At 38.9% G+C, this 13,548-nt stretch overlaps 1 protein-coding gene and 1 long non-coding RNA gene across 2 annotated transcripts; one reads left to right on the top strand and one right to left on the bottom strand.

The window, feature by feature from the left end:
- Positions 1 to 68: 68 nt before the first annotated feature.
- Positions 69 to 9,801, bottom strand: iars2 (isoleucyl-tRNA synthetase 2, mitochondrial). Its single transcript, XM_016529320.1, has 23 exons — positions 9,498 to 9,801; positions 9,152 to 9,274; positions 8,612 to 8,765; positions 8,310 to 8,458; positions 7,112 to 7,161; positions 6,876 to 6,985; positions 6,687 to 6,777; positions 6,480 to 6,595; positions 6,215 to 6,384; positions 6,038 to 6,128; positions 5,754 to 5,905; positions 5,124 to 5,284; positions 4,936 to 5,038; positions 4,701 to 4,794; positions 4,449 to 4,557; positions 4,266 to 4,368; positions 4,061 to 4,186; positions 2,716 to 2,847; positions 2,530 to 2,636; positions 2,310 to 2,455; positions 2,037 to 2,227; positions 1,412 to 1,556; positions 69 to 1,019 (listed from the first exon to the last, which is right to left on the bottom strand). The coding sequence occupies exons 1-23, from the start codon at positions 9,675 to 9,677 to the stop codon at positions 874 to 876; spliced, it is 2,949 nt and encodes a 982-aa protein (XP_016384806.1). The 5' UTR covers positions 9,678 to 9,801; the 3' UTR covers positions 69 to 873.
- Positions 9,802 to 10,388: 587 nt separating this feature from the next.
- LOC107721876 (uncharacterized) lies at positions 10,389 to 13,220 on the top strand. The gene is made up of 3 exons (XR_001637747.1): positions 10,389 to 10,532; positions 10,706 to 11,923; positions 12,640 to 13,220. It is a non-coding gene; the product is annotated as an uncharacterized LOC107721876 (long non-coding RNA).
- Positions 13,221 to 13,548: the final 328 nt, after the last annotated feature.

The following is a 13,548-nucleotide window of genomic DNA, read 5'->3' as shown; positions in this document are numbered from 1 at the left end:
GTGTTTGAGTAAATCTGTCATTAAGAGGTTTTTATGAAGACTATTATATAAATTTGGGAAAGTGGGAATAAATGAAGATTCACGCTGAAATTTATATTCTCTTTCCTGTATGTACGGTGTTTATTGGTTTAGCAATAAAAGTGACGTCATAAAGCATCAATTTACAGGTAAACCGAGAAACTAAAACTGAAACTCTCCTCTCACTGAGCCTCATTTATGAAACAAGCAGAATGAACGTGTACATTTTGCAAAGCCTTTGTTAGATAAACTGCAACCTTCAACAATGTTGCAATTTAAGACTGATTTCACAACAGACTTCTGCTTTGGCTTCATGAATGAGTCACACTAATATTACAGTACATCTTCAGTTCAAAATATGACAACAAAATATACCCCTTCATGACTTAATATACATAAAAATAAGATAGACCTGTTCAACCAAACCTTTCACCCACTGCAAAAACAAGCACATATGGACATATACATACACAAAGGCCCTTTTCTGTGTACTGAATCAATTTGCTTAACCTGCAGCAGAGAACAGCGCTGTTTTTGTCTGAATCTGGTTTTTGTGGACATTTTTTGCTGTTTTTGTCTGAATCTGGTTTTTGTGGACATTTTTTGCCTCAGCTAAGAATCTCCTGTTTGGTTTTTCCTTCCAAATTCCTGCTTTATTCATTTATAACAGTTCATCTCCCGTTTGACCCCTGAGAAACACGACCCCCTTCTCCCACAGCTTCAGACAACCTTCTGCCCGTAACAATAGCAGCTTCACACTGGTCCATGTTAGCCCTTGCAGTCTTTTTCACCAGAGGAAGAGGAGGACGAGGAGGGCCAGTGGGTGGGCAGTAGTCATGGCAACAGTCAGGGTGATTACTTGGCGTTTTCCAGCATGGTTTGGCATCGTGGGCAGAGGCAGTCTGGCTCATCTGAGGTGTACTGTCGACATCTCGGACAGCGTGACAGAGAGGTGGGCATCGCAGCAACACTGTATGAACTCTCCTCACGAATCATGCCCCCTACACAACACACAGATGAGCATAAAACACACTTCTGTCTTTCAAAACTACCTGAACGAGTTAGTGTTACATAATATTTGTACATTTTTTTCTTAATTGGGATTCTTGCTCTGTTTCCCAAGTAAAGACAAAGTTTAACTGCTTATAGTTAAAATAATTGCCTGTTACCAATCAGTGGTTCTCAATCTTTCTGACTTGAATTCTCAACAATAAAAATATTTAAAGCACCCCCCCAGTATGTTATTTCCTCCTGCGTTCTGCTGTAATTATGACAATATATGGAAGTTCGTTGAGAACCACTGATCTAAACTAACTGCAAATTTACGGTATGTTTCTGGAACACAACAGCCTAGCCAGGACTTTTAATTTATATCCAAAGAAAAGCATCTTACCTTCCAGGTTGATGAGGAAGCTTCCTGTGCTTGTGATGGCATCCGATGGCAAATCCCGTGGGAGAGAGCTTGTCAAAGTCGTGCGTGAGGCCATCATGAGCTCTGTCAGCTGGGAGCAGGTGGAAGTTGGCTCCTCTTGAAGAGACTGACAGAGGGGTGGGGGAAAAAAAATGTACAAATTGATGTAGTTGCAAGCAAATTAAGCACAAAATTGTATGTATCTAAAGACCTTTTCACACCAAAAAAAAAAAAGTCACATGCCTTCAATGTCAATTTTTTTACGCAGAAGTACTGCACTACAAAGAAAACTGGCCAACAAATCAGATTTGTGTTTTTGTTCACATGCCCAGAGCCACTGCTGTTACATAAAACTATGACTTCATGGCATGTAAATGCCGTCTAACTTGCTTTTTTATGCGAGACAAACGGGTGTCAGAAACAGAACGTTGCGTAGCGCTTTATGTACAGGGTTACCTGGATATTTTCTATAAGCGCTACCAATTGTTAGAGATTGAATTTACATGTCCATCTTCCATTTTTTATGCACTTGTCTAAACAGACACATCACAAATAAGGCTGTGACATTTGTGCTGGTGTGAACAGGCCTTAAAACTCTATGATGTACCTCAATGAGCTCAAAGAACAGGCCGGGCTCAATGACAATGATGAGTTCATACTCGGCAGCATTACGTCCCGGAATAGATGACAGGAAGGAATCTCTGATAGCACACGCACCCTCCACTGCTTCCTCCAGTCCTGGCCTCCGCCACACAGAACTGGTCTTAATCCAGCCGCTACGAAACAAAGTGTCCCCCTCTACAGATGAAGAGAGAGAGAGGTGAGAAGGGTTACAGTCTGTAGACATACAGCATCGGTTGTACAGAAATCGAGTGTGTACCATCATGTCCAGGAGCGTGCAGGTACACCTCCTCAGCGAGATGAGGGAGCACAGGAGCGATAGAACGGCTCACTCCATCCAGAATCTCTTCTAGAACCGTCTGACACGACCTCCGACCAAGGGAGTTCTCAGGGTCACAATACAGCCTGAGAGAGAAAATGAGAGAGTGACTTTTTGCTACAGAACAGGATTTTAGTTACAAAATTGAATGCGTGGTTACCGATCTTTAATGATGCTGAAATAGAAGTTGGATAAATCTCTAGTGATGAAGGATTGCAGCAGACGGATGACACGGCCATTGTCAAACTCACTGTAAGCATCCGTTACCTACAGCACACACAAACACATGTGACGTGAGCGACTGCAGAGTAGAGCTGGTTTATGTTCGGTTAACACTGAGACTCACCTTCATGCTGAACTCTCTGAGCACGTGCAGCATGTACTGATCTACGTAGTGCATTTGTTTAGGGTCCACGGCCTGGGAACGAGGATCAAAACCCTGGAGATTGCCCAAGAGAAACCTCAGTGTGTTCCTCAGCTGGAGACAGAAGATCAGTTGAAAGAGAGGCCATCAGCACATAAACATTTAGATTTATACTACCGTTCAAAAGTTTGGGGTAGGTAAGTCAAGTTCTTTGATAAAAACACAGTAAAACCATAATATTATGAATCATTACAATTTAAAATAACTGAATACTATGTGAATGTATTTTAAAAGGTAATTTATTCCTATGATGGCAAAGTTGAATTTTCAGCAGGCATTACTCCAGTCTTCAGTCACATGATCTTTCAGAAATCATTCTAATGCTGATTTGATGCATTTTGAAATATTACTTATTATCAATGTTTAAAAAAGTTTAATATTTTTGTGCAAACTGTGACATTTTTATTTAAAGGCACAATATGTAAGATTTTTTTATTAAAATATCCAAAAACCACTAAAACAGTGTTATATATTTTGCTGAGTTGTGTACTTATATTATCCCAAATGTTTAGAGGAATGTTTAAATCCAGAGAAATAAGCATTTTTAACTAGTGACACGGACCGTGTCTATATTGTCATTGCGTTGCCTGCCAATGACGTCAAACACCCTCGATTTCCGAAACACCAAAGACGCTTTAATATGCTGCGCATTTTATTAGACAGGTGACGACCGCAGAGCAGCATTATAACAGAACTTTCAGCCGTATCTAGTATGATAAAACAGTGCTGCTTTACCCCACATACGCACGACCGGAAGGAGCGGAAGCGCTAAAGTGTGGCATAATAAAAGCTCCGCTGCTTTGGAGCCGTGTGTCACTCTCATCTCTCATTAGCAATTGCTTCAGTGGCCTCGTTTCGCTTCGACGGCTTTCCGCCTCACTCCGCTTCATACTACGATGTTAATAAATCTTTAATACATTAGCTCATTCATGAACACGATTTCTGCCTGAGTCCCGTCGGATTGTGGGGATGAAGATGACAACTCCCATGATTCCACACTCAGTCACGGCGTCATCAAACCACGCCTTTGTTTCTTTGTTTGTTTTGAATATGCACCCTCTAGTGGTGAAAACTTACATATTGTACCTTTAAAGATTCTTTGAAGAATAGAAAGTTCAAAAGAATAGCATTTATTTCAAATATAAATTTTTGCAACACTTTTTTTTGGATCTATTGCATCCTTGCTAAATAAAAGTATTAATAAAAAAAAGTGTAAAAAAATAGAACTGATTGGCAGCAAACTAATGCATTTGTTTATAAGCCAGACCTTGTTGATGCTGTCTTTAGCAGCGTTTAGTGTGTTCGGCCCGATCTGAACCTCAGAAAACACATTCGACTCTGCAACCCACCATCTCAAAACATCAGCACCATATGGAGGGGAGACAGACAAGTCCTGGGAGAGAGAGACTGATGTTTGAAAACACTGACTGACTGAAATCATTTGATTCTATAATTGGTTGATCATATCTTACCTTCCCTCCATTAATAACAACATCTGGGTCGATCACGTTGCCTACGGACTTAGACATTTTTTCTCCTTTCTCACTCACGGCAAATCCATGGACCACTAGAGCTCTGAAACACACACCGAAGGTCACCAATGTTTTTTGACGTGTATTTTCATTTGCATATACACATGCATTTGTATGACTCACTTGTAAGGGGCTTTATTTCGTACAGCTACACTGGTGAGCAGAGACGACTGAAACCAACCGCCGACCTGATCTTTCCCTTCAACGTATGAGTCTGCACGCGGATCTGATTCTGAAAGAGAGAGAGAGGCAGTAAGATTACACTACAACACAACAACACATATGAAAGGACCCCAGACAAGCAAACAAAATACTTTTGGAACTAGACACACACCGAATACATGTAAACAATTAAGCACCACTTTGACTACTCACCTGGTAGCACAGCGGCCCATGAGGCCCCGCTATCAAACCAGATATCCAGGACATCTTCACCCCGCACATAATCAGATACTGCACCTGCTTTACTCTGACAAACAATTTATAACATATACTGAATCTTTTTTGAGCATCAATAAGAATGATTTCTGAACGATCATGTGACATACGAGACTTCTTTAAAAAAAAAAAAAGTTTTTCAAAATTCTACCGGATGTATATGAAAATGTACCTTCTGAAGAACCTCTGGAGTCAGAAACGTCTCCACTGGCTCCGTCCACCAGCTGTCACTCCCCTTCTCAGAGAAAACCTTAGCAATGTGTGTCACTGAATGTCTGAGAGAGAAAGAGGGAATTGAACTTATAGTTTAAGAAGTCTTTATATGCGTTTGATTGTGTCTATGACGGTGTGAGTAGATACTTGTTTAAGAGTGGCTCTCCAGTCTCTTTATGGTAGAACACTGGAATGGGGACGCCCCAGCTCCTCTGCCGAGATATACACCAGTATGTTCTTCTGTCCAACATTGCCAACAAACTAGACCTCGCCGATTCAGGTATCACACGCACCTTCTGCAGGGCATCCTATAAAAACACACCCAAAGTGTATTTTCTGCAGATAAGCACTTATATATAGCTTGAAACTTATTAGAAATCTGTTACATTTCTAATTCAATATGTATCGATATGTATAAAATCTTTTCTAAAACAGGCTTCATTTACTTGAAGCAGGATATAAAAATGTATGTATATATATATATATATATATACACACACACACAGTACAATAAATATACAACACATTTTTGCTATTTTAAATATATTTTTCACATTACAGTAATGACAATGAGATTTTTTCAGCATTATGAGAAAATTAAATTTTCATGTAAAGAATGTAAATGTAAAAAAACAAACAAAAAAAATCTTAAGTGTCCTAAAAACAGTTTTTATTTGCTTAAAATCAAAATATACAAATAAAAATTTGGGGGTGAAATATGACCCATGTATATGTTGTTAACAGGTTGCTATTCTATTCAGGAGGCCATTGGCTCACCTTAGCTTTGTCTTTGAGGCTGGCTGTGTTAATAAACCATTGTTTACTGGCTCTGATCACGACTGGCTGTTTGGTCCTCCAGTCATACGGGTAGCTGTGGACACAGTCCTCCTCCTTCACAATGGCACCCACTGCCTGCAGCATTGAGATTACTGCCCACACACACAAAACATTAGTTATGATTACAAGAATGCATATTCTTTTATAATTTCATATGGTCAAATTTGGTTCTATTTTGCTTGTAACAACATTTTCTCTTTCCTCCATCAATCTAGCTCTCGCACCTGTGGCATTGCCTTCAGTCATCACAGATTTCTTCTGCAGTTCAGGCCCAGCCAGTTCTGTAAACCTGCCCTCCTCATCCACTATGCACTCCTAGAGAAAAAAAGACTTAAATTAAAAGTCACGACAACAACCCAATATTTTTATGTTTTCAGCATATACAGATGTGGGTGACATACTACTGGCAGATTAAAGAGTGTAGCAACACCGTAGTCCTCCATGCCGTGGGCAGGAGCTGTGTGGACCAATCCCGTTCCCTTAGTCATGGTCACATGATTAGCCGGCAACAAAGGCACTTGTTTTGCAGGAATTGTGGGATGCTGACAGACTCCACCTTCGAGGTCTGACCCTGGAGATGAGTGAAAGAGAAACAGAGAGATGCTTAGGTTAGTTTAAAAGGCATCATATGAAGTGATTCAGGCCAAAAACAAACACTGGATCTACCTGCGAATGTGGCCAAACTTTCCAGATTTGTCTTCAGCATAGAGGCGAGGCTGTTGATGCGCTCTGAGGCCACTAGGAGGAGCTGCGCATTATCAGCTCGCTTCACTACAGAGTACCTGAAGAAGAGGAAAGACATGTGATCACGAATGTCTCCATTAAATCATATCATGTGCATTCCACCAACAGATGCATAGGTGTGTGACTTACTGTACTTTGGGCATGTAACAAACCGCTTGATTGGCTGGAATAGTCCATGGCTGAGTCGTCCATATCAGAGCAGACACATGACCCCAACTTTCTAAAGCACAGACAAAAATACTGGCATCAGACACAGCAAAATAATTATGTGGCCTGTATAAAGAGTGTGTGGCACCGGGACAGACAGCATACACACACCTGCTTTGGCAGCGAGTTTGGCTGGCAGGGTGAGCAGGGGGAAAGTGATGTACAGAGCACGGCTCACATGTTCTGGATTATACTCCAGCTCAGCTTCTGCAAGTGCCGTCCTTCACAGAGACAGAGAATATAGCAGAAATCTGTACAACATTCTAAATCCTCAAATTCAAAGCTTCCTGTCTGTTATGCTTTATTAAAGGCTTTATGTGAGACTGCAAACACTGAGCTTCTCTCACCTGGATGATGGTGACCAGAAAACAGGCTTATAGTCCTGATAAATTAAACCCTGTACACAAAGATAGAAAAAGAGGGGTAAAGTGAGAAACTTTCAATGATATGAGGGTGCATAAACTACTACTTTAAAATCTGGGGTCAGCAATTTTTGGTAATACTTTAGTATAGGGAGCAATTCTCACTATTAATTAGCTGCTTTTTAGCATGCCTATTATTGACATATTGGCTGTTTATTAGTACTTATAAAGCACATATTCTGCATGACCTTATTTTACATCTCTAATCCTACCCAATACCTAAACTTAACAACTACCGTACTAACTATTAACAAGCAGCCAGTTAGGAGTTTATTGAGGCAAAAGTCATAGTTAATCGTTTGTTAATAGCAAAAATTGGACCTCAAAATAAAGTTTATAAAGTTTTTAAAATAAAGTAAAACAAAGTTTGACCCAATTTTTTTAAGACATTCATTCTTTTTTTCAGCAAGGACGCATTAAATTAATCAAAAGTCATATTAAAGACATCTGTAATGTTAGAAAATATTTCTATTTCAAACAGAAATATTTTAATTTATTCAAAGAATACTGACAAAAAGTATCACAGCTTTGACAAAGCCAAAGTAACACAGCTGTTTCCAACAAACCATTGTATGATATCTGAAGGATCATGTGACACTAAAGACTGTCGTAATGGAATATATATTATAAAACGGATAGTTCCGGTCCTTGATTCTGATTGGCTGAACCACGTTCGAAGCTGTTGTAAATTACTAAACAAATAACTTTGTTTACGTTTGTCTGTTGCTTGGCAACCACTTTGTTGCAACCACAACTGATTCTGAGGAACTCTTCTTCGCGTCATGCCTAACAACGCCCCTTAGCTGTTATAAATTCACTGTAAACTATGGCTTCTTGGGGCTTATTGCTTTATTTTAAAACATATTCAAATATTTTTAAAAAATAATAATTTTAATTGTAAAAAAAAACCTACATTATAAATTGTAATCATATTTCACAATACTTTCTGTATTTTCAATCAAATAAATTATTAAATTTTTTCCTCTAAACTTTTATAGTAGTGTAAACAGTAGTGTATATCATTGCAGAATATTAATTTATTGGCAAACTACTCTTTAAATACTCACATATGGCATGAAATCAAACATTTCAAGCTGTGTTGTACAGGAAAAACTTCTCCCACCTTGTTATGCATCTCTTGGAAGACTTTCAGTTGGGCCACTTCATATTTCCCATCAAAGGTGTAATAACAATTCTCCCAGTTTGCCATCACACCCCAGCGCTGGAATGCAGCACGCTGCCGGGATATGGCCCTCTCTGCAAACTCCCGCGCTGAACGGAGAGACACACAGGCAGTTTTTGATTCACCAGAAGAAACATATCTTAGCAACATTACTTAACTGACAGGTTATTTCAAGCTTCTAAGATCAACTGTAGACAACTGATTTATTTGACCAGAGCATTCATTATATGTGACCTCCTGACCTTTCTGTCTGATTTGTAGAGGAGTCAGCTCATTGGTTCCCAGGTCTCCAAGTGCTTTGAGCTCAATGGGCAGCCCATGGCAGTCCCAACCGGGCACATAGTGCACCTGTCTGCCTCTCAGCACCTCGAAACGGTTCCGGATGTCTTTGAGGATCTGCAAGAGAGATCAAATGAAGATGCAGATTATGGAGTTCATGTGAGTATATTTCCATTCCTGTAGGTTTAGGTATATAACTGTATGATAAGATGTCTTTGAAGCAAAAATAAAGGATGTGGATCCAGGAACATCTACTTGTGTCAAGGCTGTACCCACCAGACCTCTATATTTTTTCTGAGGTGTAATAATTTCCTAATAATAACTGTACTTGAATGCTGCAAAGATATTATGCAATGTGTACTGTACACATAAATAGATCAAAAGATTCAAAAATTTTCAAATGGCCCCCGAACCTCCCAAACAAGCTCAGCTTTTGGACCTAGGTATTTCTAATTCCCTGCATATGGCCATTGCTTGTGTGCATATGATCTGACAGAATGTACCTTATTGAGAGCGTGCCCAACATGCGGGTCCCCATTGGCATACGGTGGTCCATCATGAAGGCAGTACTCCTTTTTAGCTTTTTTCTCTCTCTGCCATGTGTACAGCTGATCAAAACCACATTTCTGTAGATCAACACACAAAAGTTCAAACTCCAACAAAAGAAAATCCCAACCTCCAACAAAAGACAACCTCATCCGTGATCTCGAGCTGTGTGGCTGTTATAGAAGTGTTGTAGTATAATATCACCTTAATCATTCACTATGATTTATGAAGTAACAGAACAGAACCACTTAGATCAGATCCTTCAGTAACGACAGCTTTTGTATCTGGATCTGTCCCTTGTACCTGCTGGATCTGGATCTCTCGCTCCAGTAGGTTCGGCCCGTTCACTCTCATGGGGAAGTCAGTGCGGGGCAGCAGCACAGTGTCCTGGTACCGGCCCGCTGCGTCTCCGGAGCACAGACAGCGCAGTCCCCATCGAGCCACACCGCCGAACCTTACCGCCGAACGCCGAACCAGCAGCATGAGGGACTCTGACAGGAGAGTTTGCGACCAGGATGAGAGTTTGTTGTGGGATGTGACCTCCTCCTCCGCATGGGCGGAACTCTGTGTCAACCGGAACCATAGAAGCAACGCACATTTACGGGAGCTGAGAAAAACAAACCCTCCACATAAACGAAAACGCTTTTTTCATGATGTGAATGGGGATTTGAAACGCAAGAGGGCGCTGTGGGGTCACTAATAAGGACTTCGAAGGCAGGTTTAGACAAAATATTTTTCTAAAAATCTTTAAAATGCTTAGTTTTATTAACAAAGCTTTTAGTTTTAATTGTGGGGGCTAAGCATGTAATGTAATGCAAAGAGGATTGAAAGATGTACAAATAAACGTTCCCCAAAAGCCTGTTGTATCATATTTGATACATACATTTTAAATAAGTTTCTTCAGTCCAATAAATGCTCATCTTGAAAACAATATAAAATTTAAAAAACAATATAAAAAGGTGTTGTTGTTTTCAGTACCTTGTCGATGTAGCCTACTTTGCGATACCTTAACGGAAAGCGGTCGTATACTGTACTGATGTTATGGTTAAGACTAACTTTAGCACATAACTTAATATATTATTTCACTAAGTTATAGCAAGAAAACCTGTAATAGCAGTTGAAAACATGAACAGTTTATCATTACCCTCGGTGGGCGGGTGTTTTTGACGTCACTTTGGGATTAAAAGGCCCACGACTGCCCCATCATTGAGCAGTGAGCACTGACACTTGGTCCAGCAGGAAACTTCTCTGGAAGAAGACAACACAGGCATAAAAATGAATCAAATCTGGATTCTGTGTTTTGCGGTGCTGATCATCACCATACCATTTTCAACTCAGGTAGGCACTATGATTTTTTCATTTATAGATTTATAGCACTTATTTGTTGCGTTCGTGTTTTAAATAGTAAGTATAATTAATAACATATGGTAGCAAAGTGCATCTACATGTAGATCCAGTATTATGAAATCACTCTCTAACATGACTTTTCTTTGCCTTCTTGTTTGGTGTAGAATAGCGATGCTCAGAAGTCAGAAGGCAGTAGCTCACCATCCTCTAGTACCTCCACAAATTCCAGCGCTGTAGGATTGGGTCCTGTGCCCACCACACTGTACCTGCTGATTCCTGCAGCCACCCTGGGCTTCATCCACAGTAGATCCTAGTGATGGATGGAGAGCGTTCGCCATAGATGACCAAGACAGAGACAGTGGCGAAATGGACAGCCATTCACCCAAAGAGCAAACTTTTCCACAAATCTTGAAGACAGAAGATGCCACAGCTCACATTTTTGTAATGGATTTTAAGTAATGAGAATGAATAAAGTTTGGAGAATTTCTCCAAGAGGGATTTGTTTGGTTACACCTGTTTTAGAGAGCTTGAAAGACACCTGCAACTCAGGGTCCTGCTACAGAGCTCTTTGTCTCTTTTGTTTTGCTCCAAAGTCACTGTTTTAGATAGAGCTCACCTATGGCAAATTCTCTTGGAAGAGTTTGATTCTCCTATGCTCATTATATGATTGAGATTAAGCAGGTTAAAAAAACTCCATTACTTAAATCAGTAATCACATTTAAATTTGAGCCCAATTTCCATTTCTGTAATGACATTATTGGTACTTCAAATTTATAATTTTACTATAAATGTGATCAATGTACTACATCTCAGAATGTGTCTGTATGCACAATTAAAATAGATGATTGTATGTTTGTGCCATTTTTTTCATTCAAATCAGTATTAATGTTTTCTCCTAAGATATATAATCAGTTTTTCCCCATGTGTTTTATTGAAGAATTAGATGAGTACAAATACACTTAGAATAATCAGGATTCTCCATATGTTTTCTCATGCCAACAACAACGTGAACAAAGCAAAAGAGAGTTTTGTAATTGTTTTAGTAAGGTAATAGGATGTAGAGTAGAAAATGCAGGTATCCTAGATTGAAATTTATTAGAGAATTTAGTGTATTTGACATTTTAAAAACTGCTTTAAGACATGAAGGCACTGTACTGATAGAGGATGTGATCCTCCTCTTAAACCAATGAGCAGGTGTTTAAACACGTCACACATCAGTCACTGTGAGAATAAAACTCCCCTCCCGCATCACTGAGCACAGACTCTCTGCCTCACAGAAAACATCTCTTGAAGAAGAAGAAGAAGAAGGCATAATCATGAATAAAATACTGGCATTGTGCATCGGGTTACTGATTATAACCTTACCTTTTTCATCTCAGGAGGTAGGCACTGTGATTTCTTTCACTCTTGCCTTACGGATTTTTGTTTTTGTAGAATTTCCTATCTTATTAATTCTTTGATAATTTTTGTTAATTCATATTTAATCAAATTTGGTACATTTGTTAATTATTAGTTGCGTGTACATGCAAAATGTTGATTATACAAGAAAGGTGTGTCATCAGTTCTCTTTATACCATGTAGAAGCAGAAGCATGGTGGATTTTGTCTTCTCTACTTGACAGAGTCTAAGTTAATTATAATATAATTAAAATTACAATATGTAAATGTAATTTATTTAAATAGTAATAATACCAACAAAGTGCATTTTAAAGCAGCTTCTCAAAATAAACTTTAAATTGACATATACTGTTTTTAAAAAAAAGCGGGTAACCTAAAGTGGGCGTTTTGTGGTAACATCAAAATTAACTGGCTCTAATTAAATTAGAGCCAATTAAATTTGATGTTACCCCAGAACGCCCACTTTAGGTTACCCGCTTTTTCTTTTTTTTTTTTAGATAGATAGATAGATAGATAGATAGATATGGCTGTATCAGCCTGACTAAACTTGGTTACAGCAGAAAAAAAATTATTTATAACAGTCTGATCAGGCAGAAATTAATCGGCAGCCAACTGCACTTTTCTACTTTTAAAAGTGCACATAATACAGTAATATAAAATAATCTGCTTATTTATTCTGACTTTTTTTCATGTTGGTGTAGGACAAAACTTCAGACAAACCATCTATCCCCACTTCAGCTGCTGCGTCTAAAAAGCCTCAAAAGCCTGTGGCCAGTGCTGCAGGATTGGATCCGCTGCCCACCGCACTGTGCCTTCTGATCCCAGCAGCCACCCTGGGCTTCATCCACAGTAGATCCTAAACTGGCTGGAGAATGTTTAGATGACCAAGAGGAGCAACGATATATAGCCAGTCACATGAAGACCAAAGTTTTCCAAAATTCTTGAAAATAGAAGACACAAGAACAACTCAACAAGAAGATGCCACAACAAATCACGTTTTTTTAAAAAAATAATAATAAAAACTGGGATTTAAAGGAAAATTTCCACTGTATACTGTACCGAGGGTCCTCCAAACCCCAACGAAACCACACCATCAGACTCTTTGTTGTGTTTTAGCCCTGCTTTAAATTGGATTCGTCAGTTGCAACATCTTGTAAAAGACTGTATGAATCTGATCACTGTAATCCACCTTCTCCAAAATATTTTTGTACTAACTGTGATGAACTATTAATTGTAATGATTAAGAATGTGTCTATATGCACAATTAAAGTGGATGATTGTATATGATTGTGTGTAGCTTTTTATCCAAATTCAAATTAGCGTGTTATTTTTAAACATGCTATAATCAGACTTTCATTTATGCGTTTAGATTGTAATATTACACAAGATTGACATTTTATAATTAATATTACATTGTCAATACAATTAGTGTGATCTTGTCTTTGAAACGATCTGTTTGGCGCACCTGTGTTTAGAGGAAGGAAGGCGTATGTGCAATCTTTTAGTTTTAACAACCGAACAAGCAGGTTACAAATATCTGTCAACCACAGCAGAATAAAATAAAATGTGCTGTCACAACATCCAGCTAGTTCAATTAAAACACTCAAACA

The sequence above is a fragment of the Sinocyclocheilus rhinocerous genome, unplaced genomic scaffold (genome assembly GCF_001515625.1).
Source record: "Sinocyclocheilus rhinocerous isolate Xijiao unplaced genomic scaffold, SAMN03320098_v1.1 scaffold432, whole genome shotgun sequence".
NCBI lineage: Eukaryota > Metazoa > Chordata > Actinopteri > Cypriniformes > Cyprinidae > Sinocyclocheilus > Sinocyclocheilus rhinocerous.
Note: the sequence above shows the minus strand (reverse complement) of the source record. Positions and strands in the feature narration are given on the sequence as shown.

Coding starts and splice junctions, on each gene's coding strand:
- iars2 (XM_016529320.1), bottom strand. CDS start 9,677: ATGCTGCTGGTTCGGCGTTCGGCGGTAAGGTTCGGCGGTGTGGCTCGA. Junction 5,906..6,037: donor GACTGAAGGCAATGCCACAG/GTGCGAGAGCTA, acceptor GTGTGTGGGCAG/TAATCTCAATGCTGCAGGCA. Junction 2,228..2,309: donor GCACGCTCCTGGACATGATG/GTACACACTCGA, acceptor CTTCATCTGTAG/AGGGGGACACTTTGTTTCGT.